Source organism: Salmo salar, chromosome ssa01, assembly GCF_905237065.1.
Source record: "Salmo salar chromosome ssa01, Ssal_v3.1, whole genome shotgun sequence".
Lineage (NCBI taxonomy): Eukaryota > Metazoa > Chordata > Actinopteri > Salmoniformes > Salmonidae > Salmo > Salmo salar.
In genome coordinates, this window is record NC_059442.1 from 22,925,523 (window position 1) to 22,945,372 (window position 19,850).

At 46.2% G+C, this 19,850-nt stretch overlaps 1 protein-coding gene across 8 annotated transcripts in view; it reads left to right on the forward strand.

The window, feature by feature from the left end:
• LOC106577869 (ral GTPase-activating protein subunit alpha-2) overlaps positions 1–19,850 on the forward strand; it is a 214,124-nt gene that overhangs the window by 117,108 nt on the left and 77,166 nt on the right. For 6 of the 8 annotated variants that reach the window (XR_006769181.1, XR_006769182.1, XM_014156423.2 and 3 more), the window contains exons 17-29: positions 1–125; positions 1,316–1,438; positions 1,724–1,809; positions 1,940–2,030; positions 2,111–2,284; positions 3,283–3,444; positions 3,769–3,962; positions 10,259–10,357; positions 10,470–10,625; positions 16,357–16,485; positions 16,814–16,942; positions 17,101–17,159; positions 17,401–17,509. The exon at positions 1–125 is cut by the window's left edge and continues 25 nt beyond it. Coding sequence is in view for 6 of the 8 variants with exons in the window: in XM_014156423.2 (XP_014011898.2) it covers positions 1–125; positions 1,316–1,438; positions 1,724–1,809; positions 1,940–2,030; positions 2,111–2,284; positions 3,283–3,444; positions 3,769–3,962; positions 10,259–10,357; positions 10,470–10,625; positions 16,357–16,485; positions 16,814–16,942; positions 17,101–17,159; positions 17,401–17,509 (1,636 nt within the window). In the remaining 2 variants the exon portion in view is untranslated. The remainder of the gene's footprint in view (positions 126–1,315; positions 1,439–1,723; positions 1,810–1,939; positions 2,031–2,110; positions 2,285–3,282; positions 3,445–3,768; positions 3,963–10,258; positions 10,358–10,469; positions 10,626–16,356; positions 16,486–16,813; positions 16,943–17,100; positions 17,160–17,400; positions 17,510–19,850) is intronic. The other 2 variants (XM_014156639.2, XM_014156565.2) reach the window with 2 other exon arrangements.

Sequence of the window (19,850 nt, forward strand, 5' to 3'; positions counted from 1 at the left end):
CTGTGTCCACCTTTATGAGGCTTTGCCCGCTACTAAAAGCGTTCCTATGCTGCTTCACACTGTGAGCTCTTTCTTGCCCGGTCTTTCCTCCTCTTCTGGTAACTCTTGCTCTCACAGGCTTTCAGGTAAAGTGTTCTGAGAGCTGTCTGTGTGGTGTCCTCCCACCTACACCCTGTCTGTGTGGTGTCCTCCCACCTACACCCTGTCTGTGTGGTGTCCTCCTACCTTCACCCTGTCTGTGTGGTGTCCTCCCACCTACACCCTGTCTGTGTGGTGTCCTCCCACCTACACCCTGTCTGTGTGGTGTCCTCCCACCTACACCCTGTCTGTGTGGTGTCCTCCCACCTTCACCCTGTCTGTGTGGTGTCCTCCCACCTTCACCCTGTCTGTGTGGTGTCCTCCCACCTACACCCTGTCTGTGTGGCGGCCTCCCACCTTCACCCTGTCTGTGTGGTGTCCTCCCACCTACACCCTGTCTGTGTGGTGTCCTCCCACCTTCACCCTGTCTGTGTGGTGTCCTCCCACCTTCACCCTGTCTGTGTGGTGTCCTCCCACCTACACCCTGTCTGTGTGGTGTCCTCCCACCTTCACCCTGTCTGTGTGGCGTCCTCCCACCTACACCCTGTCTGTGTGGTGTCCTCCCACCTACACCCTGTCTGTGTGGTGTCCTCCCACCTACACCCTGTCTGTGTGGTGTCCTCCCACCTACACCCTGTCTGTGTGGTGTCCTCCCACCTTCACCCTGTCTGTGTGGTGTCCTCCCACCTTCACCCTGTCTGTGTGGCGGCCTCCCACCTTCACCCTGTCTGTGTGGTGTCCTCCCACCTACACCCTGTCTGTGTGGCGGCCTCCCACCTACACCCTGTCTGTGTGGCGTCCTCCCACCTTCACCCTGTCTGTGTGGTGTCCTCCCACCTTCACCCTGTCTGTGTGGCGTCCTCCCACCTACACCCTGTCTGTGTGGCGTCCTCCCACCTTCACCCTGTCTGTGTGGTGTCCTCCCACCTACACCCTGTCAGTGGAGTAGAAACCCTCGTTGTTTTTCACAGCTACTTACTAACATTTGGTTTGAAGTGGATAGAAAGTAAAAAGGATGACTGTCTAAAGAAGATTCTATACTAGTCTGTTCTAATGTATGTTTTAATGTTTACAACTGTATGTTCCTTTCCCATCTCACTATGTGGCTAAAGCAATGTAATCATTTTAAGTTGCCAGAATGCTGTGTGGTAGAAAATGATCTGGTGTAGTGTGTATGAGATGAGTCTTGCCTGATCTATTGCTCTAACGCTCTGTCCTCCCTGGTCGTGGTGCTCAGACGTGGAGGAGGGCCAGCTGTCTGAGTGTGGGGGAGACGGAGAGATGGAGGCTGGTGACAGCCCTCTACCACGCAGCAGCAGCACCTCCGACATCACACAGCAACTGTCTGACACCTTCCCAGGTAGGGATACAACAACGGGTGCGCAAACACACACAGCGTGAGGGCATGTTCTAACATAGGGCCTTTTAGCTGCCCTAGAGGAGCCATTTAGACTTACGCTAACAATGTATCCATCCATACAGTGATTTATGTGCGTTGAAGCCTACAGGCGGTAACTCATATTTCTGATCCTGCATCTAGAGATGTAGGGATGAGACTAGAACAATATTTATGACCAGAGTAGACTGGCTGTCTGCTATATGTGTGTGTGTGTCCAGTATGATTAACAGACACTGTGACTTCTAGGCCAGAAGAGAGCGTACTCCCCCAACAACTCCTGTGGTTCCGATGGCAGGACGTCAGAAGGGAGGAGAGACGGCGACCCACCCTTGGTGAGTCACACACCTAATGCAAAATCACTGACCCTCTCGCTTTGAATTAGTATTTCAGCAGGGCATCTGTTGCAGTCTGATAGGGCATCTCTGAAACACCCACTGATGACTTCTCCCTCTGTGCTCCCAGATTTTGATCCGGCGGAGCAGCAGTCCAGCTGAGCTGGACTACCCTGTAGAGGGACACAACACATACACAAGGCTCCAGCTCCGGGAGAAAAGTGAGAATATACAGTCTTTCACCCGTCTCACACTTTGTCTCAAAACTATAACATTGACCTCTCTCTCCTTCGCTCGTCAGGCGAGAGTGTGAGCAGCGAGACATCCAACGGCTATCTGAACGACGCTGACAGCAGCCTGCTGGCCTGGCAGGCATTTGAGGAGGAGGCAGACTTCCATTCAGCTCAGATAGGGGTCAAAGCAGACACAGAGAGCCAGAGGAACCTGCTGCTCAGCCACAATGAGGCCCTTGCAGGTACTGGACTGGACTGGACTGGACAGGGGGGTGGAGGGGTGGCTTCAGGTCTGGGTAAGGTTTCTGGGGGGATTGATGGAGGTTAATGAGGCTTGGAGGGGCTTGGTTTATATTGAATGAACACTGTAAACTCAGGTCCAGTAGATTGGTTTTCTGTGAGGTTGTATAAGTTGTCACGTTCACCTGAGGTGTGTGTCTGCCTGTGGGTGGTGATGGGATTTATCTCAGAGCAGCCTGACCTTTCAGAGGATTAGAATAGTCTTCATAGCCAGCCTCTGTCTGGGGGAAGGTGATCTGCTCTACAGTACTGTATCTTCTTCGCCTGCCTGCCTGCCTGCCCGCCCGCCCGCCCGCCCGCCCTCCCGCCTGCCTGCCCGCCCGCCCGCCCTCCTCCCTCACCCTGGCCTCTGAAGCTCTGTACCACCTCGCAGAAAGAGAAAACGCTCACTTTCTATGCACCTCTATCTAGCCTTGGACGTGTTCCAGTTTTACCACCTGCTCAGGGGTCTTTATTCAGCAGGCAGCTGGCAGCTTTGTTTTTAGCTGTGTTAGGTATTAGATCAACAGCTCATGAGTACATAAAGATGGAATGGTTACCACTGTTACATGTTCACTGGGCAAAGCTAGGTGATAGTCTCATTGCTATTAAATCTTAGGTAAGTATCTCAAAATGTTGTTGTGGTTCCTTGAGTGAATGCTCCCTTGCAGTACATTTGAGTATTTGGAGAACACTGCTATGGCAATTCTTGTCCAATGAAAGAAATGTAAGAATACCTCAGCTGTAACCCCTGACCCTTAGTGTAACCCCTGTCCCTTTGTGTAACCCCTGACCCCACTCCATCCCCACCCCAGATGGATAGGGTCAGGACCCCACCCCACCTCGTCTGTGTTGTCTGTACTCCTAAATTGATATAGTGTAAATTCACAGCTTCTGTCCTCCTGTCCCTGTGCTCCCTCAAGCTCCGCTGTCTCCTCGTTGTCCCCTTGTCTTGTTTTAGGTCCCGAGTGTGCCCTCTCTCCCCACTCCGCACCCCTGTTTCAGCACCACCAGCACCCCCCCGCCTCGCCAGCTTTGCTCGTGCACCCTGAGTGCCGGGACTGCCCCCAGCTCCTGGAGGACACCATGCATCAGTCTGTGTTACACATGCCTCAGGACCTGGGTACTGCTACTGTCCCTACGATCTCCCCTACACACCCCCTTTTAGCCTGCCCTGCCCATCACCCTCTGTGTTGCACTGTTTATCCTATACCCAACCCACACACCCCCATTCCACCCATCATCTGATCAGCCGTTTGTGACTCTGGTAACTGGGCAAAATCGATCTCTGTGTTGAATCACCTCATTGTCCGGGGTGTGGACAGGCCTGGAGTTGTAGTGTTTTACAATCGAGTTTATACAGTAGTAAATCAGAGTTTTCTCACTCTGTCTTTCTCTCTCTCTCTCTCTCTCTCCTATCTTTCTCTCGCCCTCTCTGGCCTTGTAGACAGCAGTGAGTGTCTGACTGATGATGTCAGCATCATTGCAGGCGGGAGCCTGACAGGCTGGCATGCTGACTCGGCCTTTGTGCTCTGGAGGAGGATTCTGGGTATCCTGGGGGATGTCAACAGCATCCGCTGCCCCAGGATCCACGCTAAGGTGTTCAGTTACCTCTACGACCTGTGGCACAAATTGGCTAAGGTAAGCCCAGCCTCCAAACACTCTCATCGGCCCAGATGACATGTCATTGTCATCTATTCAGTCATCTACAGTGGCTTGCGAAAGTATTCACTCCCCTTGGCATTTTTCCTATTTTGTTGCCTTACAACCTAGAATTAAAATTGATTTTGGGGGGGGGTTGTTGTATCATTTGATTTACACAACATGCCTACCACTTTGAAGATGCAAAATATTGTTTGGGAAACAAACAAGAAATAAGACAAAAAAACTGAACTTGAGCATGCATAACTATTCACCCCCAACCAAAGTCAGTACTTTGTAGAGCCACCTTTTGCAGCAATTACAGCTGCAAGTCTCTTGGGGTATGTCTCTATAAGCTTGGCACATCTAGTCACTGGGATTTTTGCCCATTCTTCAAGGCAAAACTGCTCCAGCTCCTTCAAGTTGGATGGGTTCCACTGGTGTACAGCGATCTTTAAGTCATACCACTGATTCTCAATTGGATTGAGGTCTGGACTTTGACTAGGCCATTCCAAGACATTTAAATGTTTCCCCTTAAACCACTCAAGTGTTGCTTTAGCAGTATGCTTAGGGTCATTGTCCTGCTGGAAGGTGAACCTCCTTCCCAGTCTCAAATCTCTGGGAGACTGAAACAGGTTTCCCTCAAGAATTCTCCTGTATTTAGCTCCATCCATCATTCATTCACGGCCAAAGGGGGCGGTGTTGCAATCTATTGCAGAGATAGCCTGCAGAGTTCTGTCCTACTATCCAGGTCTGTTCCCAAACAATTTGAACTTCTACTTTTAAAAATCCATCTCTCTAAAAACAAGTCTCTTACCATTGCCGCCTGCTATAGACCACCCTCGGCCCCCAGCTGTGCTCTGGACACCATATGTGTCCAGAGCACAGCTGGGCCTTCCCTGTAGCTCAGTTGGTAGAGCATGGTGTTTGCAACGCCAGGGTTGTGGGTTCGTTTCCCACGGGGGGCCAGCACATAAAATAAATAAATAAATGAAATGTATGCATTCACTACTGTAAGTCGCTCTGGATAAGAGCGTCTGCTAAATGACTAAAATGTAAAAAAAAAAAAAAAATAAAAAAATATGTGAACTGATTGCCCCCCATCTATCTTCAGAGCTCGTGCTACTAGGTGACCTAAACTGGGACATGCTTAACACCCCAGCCATCCTACAATCCAAGCTTGATGCCCTCAATCTCACACAAATGATTAATGAACCCACCAGGTATCACCCCAAAGCCGTAAACACTAGCACCCTCATAGATATCATCCTAACCAACTTGCCCTCTAAATACACCTCCGCTGTTTTCAACGAAGATCTCAGCGATCACTGCCTCATTGCCTGCGTCCGTAAAGGGTCAGCGGTCAAACAACCTCCACTCATCACTGTCAAACGCTCCCTGAAACATTTCAGCGAGCAAGCCTTTCTAATCGACCTGGCCCTGGTATCCTGGAAGGATATTGACCTCATCCCGTCAGTAGAGGATGCCTGGTTATCTTTTAAAAATGCCTTCCTCACCATCTTAAATAAGCATGCCCCATTCAAAAAAATTTAGAACCAGGAACAGATATAGCCCTTGGTTCTCCCCAGACCTGACTGCCCTTAACCAACACAAAAACATCCTGTGGCGTTCTGCATTAGCATCAAACAGCCCCCGTGATATGCAACTTTTCAGGGAAGTTAGAAACCAATATACACAGGCAGTTAGAAAAGCCAAGGCTAGCTTTTTCAAGCAGAAATTTGCTTCCTGCAACACAAATTCAAAAAAGTTCTGGGACATTGTAAAGTCCATGGAGAATAAGAACACCTCCTCCCAACTGCCCACTGCACTGAGGATAGGAAACTCTGTCACCACCCATAAACCCACTATAATTGAGAATTTCAATAAGCATTTTTCTACGGCTGGCCATGCTTTCCGCCTGGCTACCCCTACTGCAGTCAACAGCACTGCACCCCCCACAGCTACTCGCCCAAGCCTTCCCCATTTCTCCTTCTCCCAAATCCATTCAGCTGATGTTCTGAAAGAGCTGCAAAATCTGGACCCTTTCTTTCTTAAATTATCTGCCGAAATTATTGCAACCCCTATTACTAGCCTGTTCAACCTCTCTTTCGTGTCGTCTGAGATTCCCATAGATTGGAAAGCAGCTGCTGTCATCCCCCTCTTCAAAGGAGGGGACACTCTTGACCCAAATTGCTACAGACCTATATCCATCCTACCCTGCCTTTCTAAGGTCTTTGAAAGCCAAGTCAACAAACAGATTACCGACCATTTCGAATCCCACCGCACCTTCTCCGCTATGCAATCTGGTTTCAGAGCTGGTCATGGGTGCACCTCAGCCATGCTCAAGGTCCTAAACGATATCGTAACCGCCATCGATAAGAAAAAATACTGTGCTGCCGTATTCATTGACCTGGCCAAAGCTTTCGACTCTGTCAATCACCACATCCTCATCGGCAGACTCAATAGCCTTCGTTTGAGAAACCATTGCATCGCCTGGTTCACCAACTACTTCTCTGATAGAGTTCAGTGTGTCAAATCGGAGGGCCTGTTGTCCAGACCTCTGGCAGTCTCTATGGGGGTGCCACAGGGTTCAATTCTCGGGCCGACTCTTTTCTCTGTATACATCAATGATGTTGCTCTCGCTGCTGGTGATTCTCTGATCCACCTCTATGCAGACGGCACCATTCTGTATACTTCTGGCCCTTCTTTGGACACTGTGTTAAAGACAAGACTCTCCTTTATCTAACCACACTGTCCGATTTCAAAAAGGCTTTACAGCGAAAGCAAAACATTAGATTATGTCAGCAGAGTACCCAGCCAGATATAATCAGACACCCATTTTTCAAGCTAGCATATAATGTCACAAAAAACAAAACCACAGCTAAATGCAGCACTAACCTTTGATGATCTTCATCAGATGACACACCTAGGACATTATGTTATACAATACATGCATGTTTTGTTCAATCAAGTTCATATTTATATCAAAAACCAGCTTTTTACATTAGCATGTGACGTTCAGAACTAGCATACCCCCCGCAAACCTCCGGTGAATTTACTAAATTACTCACGATAAACGTTCACAAAAAACATAACAATTATTTTAAGAATTATAGATACAGAACTCCTTTGTGCAATCGAGGTGTCCGATTTTAAAATAGCTTTCAGGTGAAAGCACATTTTGCAATATTCTGAGTAGATAGCACTTGCTAGCTATTTAGACACCCAGCAAGTTTAGCCCTGACCAAACTCCGATTTACTATTACAAAAGTTTGATTACCTTTGGTGTTCTTCGTCAGAATGCACTCCCAGGACTGCTACTTCAATAACAAATGTTGGTTTGGTTCAAAATAATCCATTGTTATATCCAAATAGCGGCGTTTTGTTCATGCGTTCAAGACACTATCCGAAGTGTAAATAAGGGTCACGAGCATGGCGCATTTCGTGACAAAAGATTTCTAAATATTCCATTACCGTACTTCGAAGCATGTCAACCGCTGTTTAAAATCAATTTTTATGCCATTTTTCTCGTAAAAAAGCAATAATATTCTGACCGGGAATCTGCGTTTAGGTAAACAGACGAAAGAAAATAAAGCATGGGGTCGACTCGGGCACGAGCCTGAGTCTCACAGTACTGTGACCAGCCACTACCCAAACGCGCTACTTTTTTTCAGCCAGAGCCTGCAAAGCCACGATTCAGCTTTTTGCCGCCTTCTGAGAGCCCATGGGAGCCGTAGGAAGTGTCACGTAACAGCAGAGATCCCCTGTAATGGATAGAGATAATCAAGAAGGGCAAGAAATTGTCAGACAGGGCACTTCCTGCATAGAATCTTCTCAGGTTTTGGCCTGCCAAATGAGTTCTGTTATACTCACAGACACCATTCAAACAGTTTTAGAAACTTTGGAGTGTTTTATATCCAAAGCTAATGATTATATGCATATTCTAGTTTCTGGGCAGGAGTAATAATCAGATTAAATCGGGTACGTTTTTAATCCGGCCGTGAAAATACTGCCCCCTAGCCATAACAGGTTAACAACCCTCCAGACGAGCTTCAATGCCATACAACACTCCTTCCGTGGCCTCCAACTGCTCCTAAATACAAGTAAAACTAAATGCATGCTCTTCAACCGATCGCTACCTGCCCGCCTGTCCAGCATCACTACTCTGGACGGTTCTGACTTAGAATATGTGGACAACTACAAATACCTAGGTGTCTGGTTAGACTGTAAACTCTCCTTCCAGACTCACATCAAACATCTCCAATCCAAAGTTAAATCTAGAATTGGTTTCCTATTTCGCAACAAAGCATGCTTCACTCATGCTGCTAAACATACCCTCGTAAAACTGACCATCCTACCGATCCTCGACTTCGGCGATGTCATTTACAAAATAGCCTCCAATACCCTACTCAACAAACTGGATGCAGTCTATCACAGTGCCATCCGTTTTGTCACCAAAGCCCCATATACTACCCACCACTGCGACCTGTACGCTCTCGTTGGCTGGCCTTCGCTTCATAATCGTCGCCAAACCCACTGGCTCCAGGTCATCTACAAGACCCTGCTAGGTAAAGTTCCCCCTTATCTCCACTCACTGGTCACCATAGCAGCACCCACCTGTAGCACACGCTCCAGCAGGTATATCTCTCTGCTCACCCCCAAAGCCAATTCCTCCTTTGGCCGTCTCTCCTTCCAGGTCTCTGCTGCCAATGACTGGAACGAACTACAAAAATCTCTGAAACTGGAAATACTTATCTCCCTCACTAGCTTTAAGCACCAGCTGTCAGAGCAGCTCATAGATCACTGCACCTGTACATAGCCCATCTATAATTTAGCCCAAACAACTACCTCTTCCCCTACTGTATTTATTTTGCTCCTTTGCACCCCATTATTTCTATTTCTACTTTGCACTTTCTTCTACTACAAATCTACCATTCCAGTGTTTTACTTGCTATATTGTATTTACTTTGCCACCATGGCCTTTTTTTTGCCTTTACCTCCCTTATCTCAACTCATTTGCTCACATTGTATATAGATGTATTTTTCTACTGTATTATTGACTATGTTTGTTTTACTCCATGTGTAACTCTGTGTTGTTGTATGTTGTCGAAGTGCTTTGCTTTATCTCGGCCAGGTCGCAATTGTAAATGAGAACTTGTTCTCAACTTGCCTACCTGGTTAAATAAAGGTGAAATAAATAAAAATAAATTCAATTCTGACCAGTTTCCCAGTCCCTGCCGATGAAAAACATCCCCACAGCATGATGCTGCCACCACCATGCTTCACTGTGGGGATGGTGTTCTCGGGTGATGAAAGGTGTTGGGTTTGCGCCAGACATAGCGTTTTCCTTGATGGTCAAAGAACTCAATTTTAGTCTAATCTGACCAGAGTATCTTCTTCCATATGTTTGGGGAGTCTCCCATATGCCTCTTGGCGAACACCAAACGTGTTTGCTTATTTTTTTCTTTAAGCGATGGCTTTTTTCTGGCCACTCTTCCATAAAGCCCAGCTCTGTGAAGTGTACGGCTTAAAGTGGTCCTATGGACAGATAGTCCAATCTCCGCTGTGGAGCTCTGCAGCTTCTTCAGGGTTATCTTTGGTCTCTTTGTTGCCTGTCTGATTAATGCCCTCCTTGCCTGGTCCGTGAGTTTTGGTGGGCGGCCCTCTCTTGGCAGGTTTGTTGTGGTGCCATTTTCTTTCCATTTTTTTATAATCGATTAAATGGTGCTCTGTGGGATGTTCAAAGTTTCTGATATTTTTTTATAACCCAACCCTGATCTGTACTTCTCCACAACATTGTCCCTGACCTGTTTGGAGAGCTCCTTGGTTTTCATGGTGCCGCTTGCTTGGTGGTGCCCCTTGCTTAGTGGTGTTGCAGACTCTGGGGCCTTTCAGAACAGGTGAATATATACTGAGATCATGTGACAGATCAGGTGACACATAGATTGCACACAGGTTAACTTTTTTTAACTAATTATGTGACTTCTGAAGGTAATTGGTTGCACCAGATCTTATTTAGGGGCTTCATAGCAAAAGGGGTGAATACATATGCACGCAGCATTTTTCCGTTTAGAATTTTTTTGAATTTTTTGAAACAAGTTATTTTTTTCATTTCACTTCACCAATTTGGACTATTTTGTGTATGTCCATTCCATGAAATCCAAATACAAACCCATTTAAATTACAGACTGTAATGCAACAAAATAGGAAAAACGCCAAGGGGGGTGAATACTTTCGCAAGGCAATGTATTCTGTAGATTTTCAATCAGGCTAATGCAGTAATGCAATAATTGCAGATCCGGGACAACCTGGGCATCAGTGTGGATAACCAGTCGTCTCCTCCCCGCCCTGTCTTCATCCCTCCTCTAAGAATGCTGGCCTCCTGGCTCTTCAAGGTGAGTCAGCTGCTCAGAGGTCCACTGCATCTACACACATCACCTAACTATCAAAGACATGCATGTGGCTCTCCCTCTCTCCTCCTTTCTCCCTCCCCCCTCTCCCCCACAGGCCACCATGCTGCCAGCAGAGTTCAAGACGGGGAAGCTGCAGGCCTATAAACTCATCTGTGAGATGATGACTAAGAACCAGGACGTGCTGCCCAATAGTGACTTCCTGGTCCATCTCTACCAAGTCATGCACAAGGGCTTCACCAGCGAGGACCAGGTAACACATGGACATTTTTTGCCAGACACTGTTAGTTTTATACTAAGCAGGTTTCGGTTAATAATACATCTATTCAGTATGAGGGGTCCATATGAGACAGGTATGGCCAAGAGGAAGCCTGACGAAGATCCACAGGGGTCGAAACATTGCCTTTCCTGTTTTCATGTGCTATTCTATGTTCCCTGTACTGTATATGTGGAAACAACTTGATGTATATTCCTGTAACTAAGGCCAGAAGAGGGAGCCATTATCAAACACAAGAGAATGGGACCGCTCTGGCAGTACAGCTTGGGTCTGTTGCATTCTGTGGCTGTAGTTTCACTCATAAAAAGTACAAGGTTTGATTGCAAAAAAAGTTTTTACTGATAAGTGGGACCAAATAACACGTCAATATTTACATTTACGTCATTTAGCAGACGCTCTTATCCAGAGCGACTTAAAAATTGGTGCATTCACCTTATGATATCCAGTGGAACAACCACTTTACAATAGTACATCTATATCTTTTTTTTTTGGGGGGGTTAGAAGGATTACTTTATCCTATCCTAGGTATTCCTTGAAGAGGTGGGGTTTCAGGTGTCTCCGGAAGGTGGTGATTGACTCCGCTGTCCTGGCGTCGTGAGGGAGCTTGTTCCACCATTGGGGTGCCAGAGCAGCGAACAGTTTTGACTGGGCTGAGCGGGAACTGTGCTTCCGCAGAGGAAGGGAGGCGAGCAGGCCAGAGGTGGATGAACGCAGTGCCCTTCTTTGGGTGTAGGGACTGATCAGAGACTGAAGGTACGGAGGTGCCGTTCCCCTCACAGCTCCGTAGGCAAGCACCATGGTCTTGTAGCAGATGCGAGCTTCAACTGGAAGCAAGTGGAGTGTGCGGAGGAGCGGGGTGACGTGAGAGAACTTGGGAAGGTTGAACACCAAACAAGGGCACTGCGTTCATCCACCTCTGGCCTGCTGGCCCCCCTACCTCTGAGGAAGCACAGTTCCCGCTCAGCCCAGTCAAAACTGTTCGCTGCTCTGACACCCCAATGGTGGAACAAGCTCCCTCACGACGCCAGGACAGCGGAGTCAATCACCACCTTCCGGAGACAGCTGAAACCCCACCTCTTTAAGGAATACCTAGGATAGGATAAAGTAATCCTTCTAACCCCCCCCCCTTTAAAAGATTTAGATGCACTATTGTAAAGTGGTTGTTCCACTGGATATCATAAGGTGAATGCACCAATTTGTAAGTCGCTCTGGATAAGAGCGTCTGCTAAATGACTTAAATGTAAATGTACATTTGTGGGTTCAATTACAGGCTCAAAATGGCCAGAAACAAAGAACTTTCTTCTGAAACTCGTCAGTCTATTCTTGTTCTGAGAAATGAAGGCTATTCCATGCGAGAAATTGGCAAGAAACTGAATATCTCATACAACGCTGTGTACTACTCCCTTTACAATACAGTGCAGACTGGCTCTAACCAGGATAGAAAGAGGAGTGGGTGGCCCTGGTGCACAACTAATCAAGAGGACAAGTACATTAGATTGTCTAGTTTGAGAAACAGACGACTCACAAGTCCTCAACTGGCAGCTTCATTAAATAGTACCCGCCAAACACCAGTCTCAACGTCAACAGTGAAGAGACGACTCCGGGATGCTGGCCTTCTAGGCAGAGTTCCTCTGTCCAGTGTCTGTGTTCTTTTGCCCATCTTAATCTTTTCTTTTTATTGGCCAGTCTGAGATAAGGCTTTATCTTTGTAACTGCCTTAGAAGGCCAGCATCCCGGAGACACCTCTTCACTGTTGACGTTGAGACTGGTGTTTTGCGGGTACTATTTAATGAAGCTGAAGGGCAGGTTTAAGCTACGGACAACGAACACAATTGCGTTTTATCCGATGGCAGTTTGAATGCATAGAGATACCGTGACGAGACCTTGAGGCCCATTGTCATGCCATTCATCCACCGCCATTACCTCATGTTTTAGCAAGATAATGCACGGCCCCATGTCGCAAGGATCTGTACACTATTGGAAGCTGAAAATGTCCCAGTTCTTCCATGGCCTACAATGTCACCCATTGAGCAAGTTTGAGGTGCTCTGGATCAACGTGTACAACAGCGTGTTCCAGTTCCCGGCAATATCCAGCAACTTCACACAGCCATTGAAGAGGAGTAGGACAACATTCCACAGGCCACAATCACCAGCCTGATCAACTCTATGCGAAGGAGATGTATCGCGCTGCATGAGGCAAATGGTGGTCACACCAGATACTGACTTTTTTTTTTATCCACGCCCCTACCTTTTTTTAAGGTATCTGTGTCCAACAGATGCACATCTGTATTCCCAGTCATGTGAAATCCATAGATTAGGGCCTAATGAATTTATTTCATGTGACTGATTTCATTAAATCAACTGTAACTCAGTAAAATCTTTGAAATTGTTGCATGTTACTTTTGTTCATTATAAAACATTTGAATAATAAATAAACATTTTAATATAAAAAAATAGGTTAGTCCCCCAAATGTGGGGGAGTGTAGGTGGGTTAAAAAAACACTAGATGGGGCTATAGCCAAAGGCATCGTTGCTTTGTTGCATTGTCATTTCGATACAAGAGCAGCAAGATTCAATGCACTGTCGCTGGTACATAGCACATGCTTATCGTCCTGTTCTTGTTGTGTTGACATTGGTCCTGCTGATGATGACATTGCTTATGCATTACCTTTACCCCTTTTACCTGTTCTGGACTAGCTAAGGTAAATGTGAGGAATGTTGATGAAGCTGGTGATGTAATATATTGTGCGTAGGTAAGAGTCATCTGGGTTCACGCCAGTGTAGTCTTGCGTTTTCTAGGCCTCTGCTCAGCTGTTAACTGGATCTCTCCAGACCTCTCTCTCTCTGTCGCCTCCTGCCAGCCGGTGGAGGCCACTGTTTTAGCATGTTGTCTCTGCTCACTCCAGCACGGTCCTCCTCTATCTAACCACACCCTGCCCGCCTGCCTGGTTAGCCGGCTGGCTGCTCTGAAAACAGGAGCGGGAATGAGTTGGAAAGAGATTGAAGGGGGAAAAACTGTAAATAAATGAATTAGTTTTTTTCCCTCTGCCGACGGGTTTATATTGCGCCTTGGCAGCACAACAAGCTTATTAGAATGTTTTCCATGTCGTTAAGTAATGTTTGAGCTCCTGCCGTGTATTTGTGATTAATTATGGACTGACGTCTGTCGTGCTCCATTAGTGACATGTTGACCTAGAGCTGGAGAGCTGGAGATGACCGGGGCCGGAGATGACCGTGAGGGAGAGATTGTGGAGGAAGGGGGGCACCCGGGGAATGCGTTGTAGAGAAATGAGGGGGCCGGCCAGGAGGGACAGTGTGGCATTCTCCAGCTTTTGTTGTGCCTAAATATAATATGGGGCCTGGCTGCCAGTGCTGAGCTGGCTGGGTGCTGGAGCGTGTTCAAATTGGCCGGAGAAAGAGTCCTCATGCCACACAATGGAGGGACAGCCCAGCCGCACGCCTGCTTTACATAACAATGTGCCTCTTACTCCATCCCCCTCCCCTCCTTCTTCCTCTATCCACCCTCCCCTGCAGTATCCCTCCACAATCTACTGTTCTTCTCTCTTTAGGCTACTCTGTCCCACTCAAATTCGCCCTATATATTTTCCCCATTTCTTTGTATTTTAATGGTCTGTCTATTCTTGAAATGTTCAACAACAACAAAAATACTCTGATTATACAATATTTAAGCACTGCAAATGTTTGCAAATATAACATGACGGGGTTTTTTCACTAAAAAGGAGGGGCTATGAAGGAGGGTACATCTCCTCCTAGCTGCCAATGTTACTGGTATTGTCCAGTCTGTCTCTCTCTGTCTCTCTGTCTCGCGCGCAGTCTACCGAGTCTGCAGTAGCATTACCTTGGCCTTTGTACAATGGCAGTAATCTATTTAATAAGAGTGCTGTTCAGCCTACTGAAAAGTTGTTGCTTGTGCATTAAATGTGCCTCCTAGGGTTGTGTGAGCCACTCATTAAACATCTCTCTAACACCTGCTCTCCCTGTGCAAAACCATCGCTTTCTTTTTTCCCCTCAATTTATCAGAGAAACAGGGATTGTTTCATCTGTGTAACTGCCGTCTGTGGAGAGAGAGGGAAATGTGACAGTTGAGCTGTGCTGCGGTTCAAAACCCAGCGGTTTAGTTGATGATTAAACCCTCCAAAAGCACCTCTACACCTTGACATAGCCATACAGATGGGCACTAACTATTAACATGCCTCGACTGGGAAAACCCCATTTTACAAACTCCTGATAGCAGTGTCATGATGTCACTAATGACCAGTAAATGGGGAAATATTTCATTCCATGTCAGAAATGTGGGTTGTGTGCCTACCAAACACGGCAGAATTTAAGAAGCCTCCTGTCAGGCTTGTATTAATGCACCTTTTGTTGAACAGAGCAGAGCAGGCCAATCCTAGTGCCAACCCTCAGCCCCACCGCACGCAGCAGTGCTCAAATCTCTACTACCACACACTCCTTTCACTTCCAGCTCCCTCTACTTACAGGCAGAATGGAAATGCTTCCCCTAAAACGCTAACTTCAGGCGATCAGCCGACATTACGCCTCTCAGAGGTCAATTACGGCAGAAATTAGGGTAAAATGGGCCTCCAAACCCAACACTGCCGACACGATATGTTTTGACTGGTTCCTTATTGCCTGTGTGTTTTTATATTCCTCTTTTGTTTCCCCACTCTGTGTCTACAAAGGCTTCATTTGAGGGATTAATGTAGTGGGTGGGTTGGGGAGGGGTTGGAGAGGGGTTGGGGAGGAGTGTGTCGGGTGTTTGCTGAGGGGTACTGGGGTTTAGGACTTAGGGAGACACAAGGCCGCTGTTTGAACCACCTGATTTACACACGTTTACAGCTATCCAAAAGGCAGGTGTTCCTGGCCTGGACCTTGGCTGTGTACACACACACACACACACACACACACACACACACACACACACACACACACACACACACACACACACATACAGTTAAGCAAACAACCCCCCCAACCATGTAGTTCTATTACATTCTTATCTCAAGAATTTCAGTTCACTCCTGACATTTAAGGCAATGTGAGGTCATCCACTGCAACCTATTTCAGTTCTTTATTAGACACAGTACTTTATTAATATACCCAACCCAATGCATGTTTTCAGTATACTGTACTTTACTAGCCATCAGGGTAATGAGATGACCGTCGACCATTGTTATTGTGGAGCGGTACGTTCTGCTCACACATACTTAAATCCCTCTTCAATACTTTTTCTAATAGTGTGTGTGTGTGTGTGTGTGTGTGTGTGTGTGTGTGTGTGTGTGTGTGTGTGTGTGTGTGTGTGTGTGTGTGTACTTTTGTTACACCATTCCCCTTCCCTTGTGCTGTGTGATCAACCCATCTGCTGCCTCTTTCTTCCCCTCCCTTTTTCTCCATCCCTCATTCACACTCTCATTTTGTTTTTGTAAGATATGGACTGTGAAATGCTGTGCTCTCCTGAGTGCACTGTTGTTATATTTGTAGCAATTTGGGATGCACTACTATGCTGTCATTCTTTTCCAGAGCTCAGTGTCTGTCCATTCCCCAAAATACACCCATCACAATATCAGAAATACATGCCACCTGCTTACAAAAAATATGGCTCTGTCTTTATTTTACTGCTCATTCAATCCATCCATTGACCTGACCACCATGTCCATCTGTGTGGTGTGTTTGTGTTCCCTCTCAGGACATTCTAAACACAGTGATCCGTTCCTGTTCCCCACGCTTCTTCTACCTGGGCCTGCCTGGCTTCACTATGCTGGTGGGAGACTTCATCACCGCTGCAGCACGCATCCTCAGCCATGACACCTCCGAGGTACACAGACACGCACACAGACACACAGGCAGGCAGGCTTACATCAAATGTGATGCAATATGTATTCAAATGTATTTAGGATCGTTAAACATATTCTGCTATACTTCATTTAGAAGTTCAGATAGGTGTGTTGAATGTACTACACAGTATTCAACTCCATAGAAACAACATATTCAGTGAGTTAAAGGACATAATGCTGCTGCTCCTGGAGGCTTTTCTCCTGGAGACTTTTCTCCTGGAGGCTTTTCCTTCAAGAAAATGTGTCATGCAACATAATCAGAGTTCTGTAGTGACGAGACAATGAATGTGTGTTATTTTCATCTGAAAGGCTCCGAGGATTGACGCACAGACCGTCCTTGGGTCGCTGGTCTGCTTTCCCAACCTCTACTTGCAGATTCCTCTACTGCAGACTGTTCCTGGAACTGATGACATCGTCGTCGGGAATGAGGACATTAAGGTATTCAGAGTTCTTACATTTACTTTGTCCTTTCAGTAAATACTCAGACAGCAAACTAATAAAAACATTGTGTAGGAGATAGAGTTGAAGTATCTTGATGAATAGGATGGTATATGAAGTGGATTGTTCATCATGTATTCTCTGTCCTCTCCTTTCAGGACTATCTGGTCAACATCTTACTGAAGACGGCACGCAATGAACCCTGTGAGGCAGCCAGGTATGAAAGCGATGGGGGTACAGAAGAAAGGTACAGTCGTGTGGAGGGAATGGGACTGATTGGATTCATGTTCACATTTCAAAGAAATAGTATAATGAAATAAAAGATTTGATGAATTTGTGTAATGTAAGAAGAAAATGAAAAGGGGGTAATGCGACTTCAGAGATACAACATGAGTAAGAATGTAATTGGTCCCATAGCATGCATCAGTATTCTCTCACTGGTCTTCTGTGTGTTCTAGGTGTATAGCTGTATGTAGTCTGGGCCTGTGGGTATGTGAGGAACTGATGCAGAATAATATTCACCACCAGGTCAAGGATGCCATCAATGTACTGGGCGTAACACTAAAGGTGAGTGTGTTTATGCATCAGCGTCTATGTGAGTGAGAACGTGCTCAGTGGCGTGACTCCTGGACAGCATGTTTTTGAAAACCTCTGCTCCCCTGTCTATCAGTGGATAGATGCAGAGAGAACCAGTGTTTCCTGAGGGTTTTTGGGAAAAGAGCTTGGGGGCGGTGGTGTAATTTCCAGACCACTCGCGCTCAGTGGATGCAGGCCAATTTAAGCATTTAAGTTTCTTGCTGGTGCAATACCCCTCTAATGGAGCAGTATTCACTGCCCTGCCCAACCTGATGCACACATCCGGCTGGCCCAAAATAAAGGGGATGAGTGGGTGAACGGAGGGAGGGGTGCTTTTCTGAAAGCAGGTGTTGAACTCTCTGGATCTGTCTTTGTATTGGGCCATTTTTGCAATCCTGCATTGTCTGCTCTTGTTACATGTCAATAGGCATTCCGCTAGAAAACAGGGGACATTCTATTTCTGTGCCTTGAATTACAGATCCCCTTTTTTAACAACACAACTGGGCCTGCCAATCGGTCCATAAACTTTAGTTTGAAAGAAAGTTCTTTGCAGAACCAAGACATTTTCATACCTTTTTCTGTTATGCCAGAGGTCCCCATAATAGTTTTATACAATTACTCATCCTACTACGTTGTTGACTTCAGAACACCTTGAACCCTGATCTCTCGTTTGCTGTCCTCTCTCTCGTGCGCGCTCTCAATTAAATTAAATTAAATTCAAGGAGCTTCATTGGCATGGGAAACATCAACTCAGCAAAAAAAGAAACGTCCCTTTTTCAGGACCCTGTCTTTCAAAGATAATTCGTAAAAATCCAAATAACTTCACAGGTCTTCATTGTAAAGGGTTTAGACACTGTTTACCATGCTTGTTCAATGAATCATAAACAATTAATGAACATGCACCTGTGGAACGGTCGTTAAGACACTAACAGTTTGCAGACGGTAGGCAATTAAAGTCCCAGTTATGAAAACTTAGGACACTAAAGAGGTATTTCTACTGACTCTGAAAAACACCAAAAGAAAGATGCCCAGGGTCCCTGCTCATCTGTGTGAACATGCCTTAGGCATGTTGCAAGGAGGCATGAGGACTGCAGATGTGGCCAGGGCAATAAATTGCAATGTCCGTACTGTGAGACGCCTAAGACAGCGCTACAGGGAGACAGGACGGACAGTTGATTGTCCTCGCAGTGGCAGACCACGTGTAACAACACCTGCACAGGATTGGTACATCCGAACATCACACCTGCGGGACAGGTACAGGATGGCAACAACAACTGCCTGGATTACACCAGGAATGCACAATTCCTCCATCAGTGCTCAGACTGTCCACAATAGGCTGAGAGAGGCTGGACTGAGGGCTTGTAGGCCTATTGTAAGGCAGGTCCTCACCAGACATCATCGCAACAACGTCGCCTATGGGGACAAACCCACCATCGCTGGACCAGACAGGACTGGCAAAAAGTGCTCTTCACTGACGAGTCGTGGTTTTGTCTCACCAGGGGTGATGGTCGGATTCGCGTTTATTGTCAAAGGAATGAGCGTTACACCGAGGCCTGTACTCTGGAGTGGGATCAATACTGGGATCAGTACTTAATACTGGGATCAGTACTTAATACTGGGATCAGTACTTAATACCAGACACTGACTGCTGCTTTTGACCCCCCCCCTTTGTTCAGGGATACATTATTCAATTTCTGTTAGTCACATGTCTGTGGAACTTGTTCAATTTATATCTCAGTTGTTGAATCTTATGTTCATACAAATATTTACACATGTTAAGTTTGCTGAAAATAAACGCAGTTGACAGTGAGAGGACATGTATTTTTTTGCTGGGTTTGTTAACATTGCCAAAGCAAGTGAAGTAGATAATATACAAAAGTGAAATAAACAATAAAATGAACAGTAAACATTTCACTCACAAAGTTCCAAAAGAATAAAGACATTACAAATGTTATGTATATATACAGTAATGTAACGATGTGCAAATGGTTAAAGTACAAGAGGGAAAATAGATTAACATAAATATGGGTTGTATTTACAATGGAAGTTTGCCCTTGTAGCAACAGCTCACAAATCTTGCTGCTGTGTTGGCATGCTGTGGTATTTCACCCTGTAGATATGGGAGTTTATCAAAATCGGGTTTGTTTTCTAATTCTTTGTGGACCCATGTAATCTGAGGGAAATAATGTGTCTCTGATATGATTATACATTTGGCAGGAGGTTAGGAAGTGCAGCTCAGTTTCCACCTCATTTTGTGGGCAGTGTGCACATAGCCTGTCTTCTCTTGAGAGCCAGGTCTGCCTACAGCGGCCTTTCTCAATAGCAAGGCTAT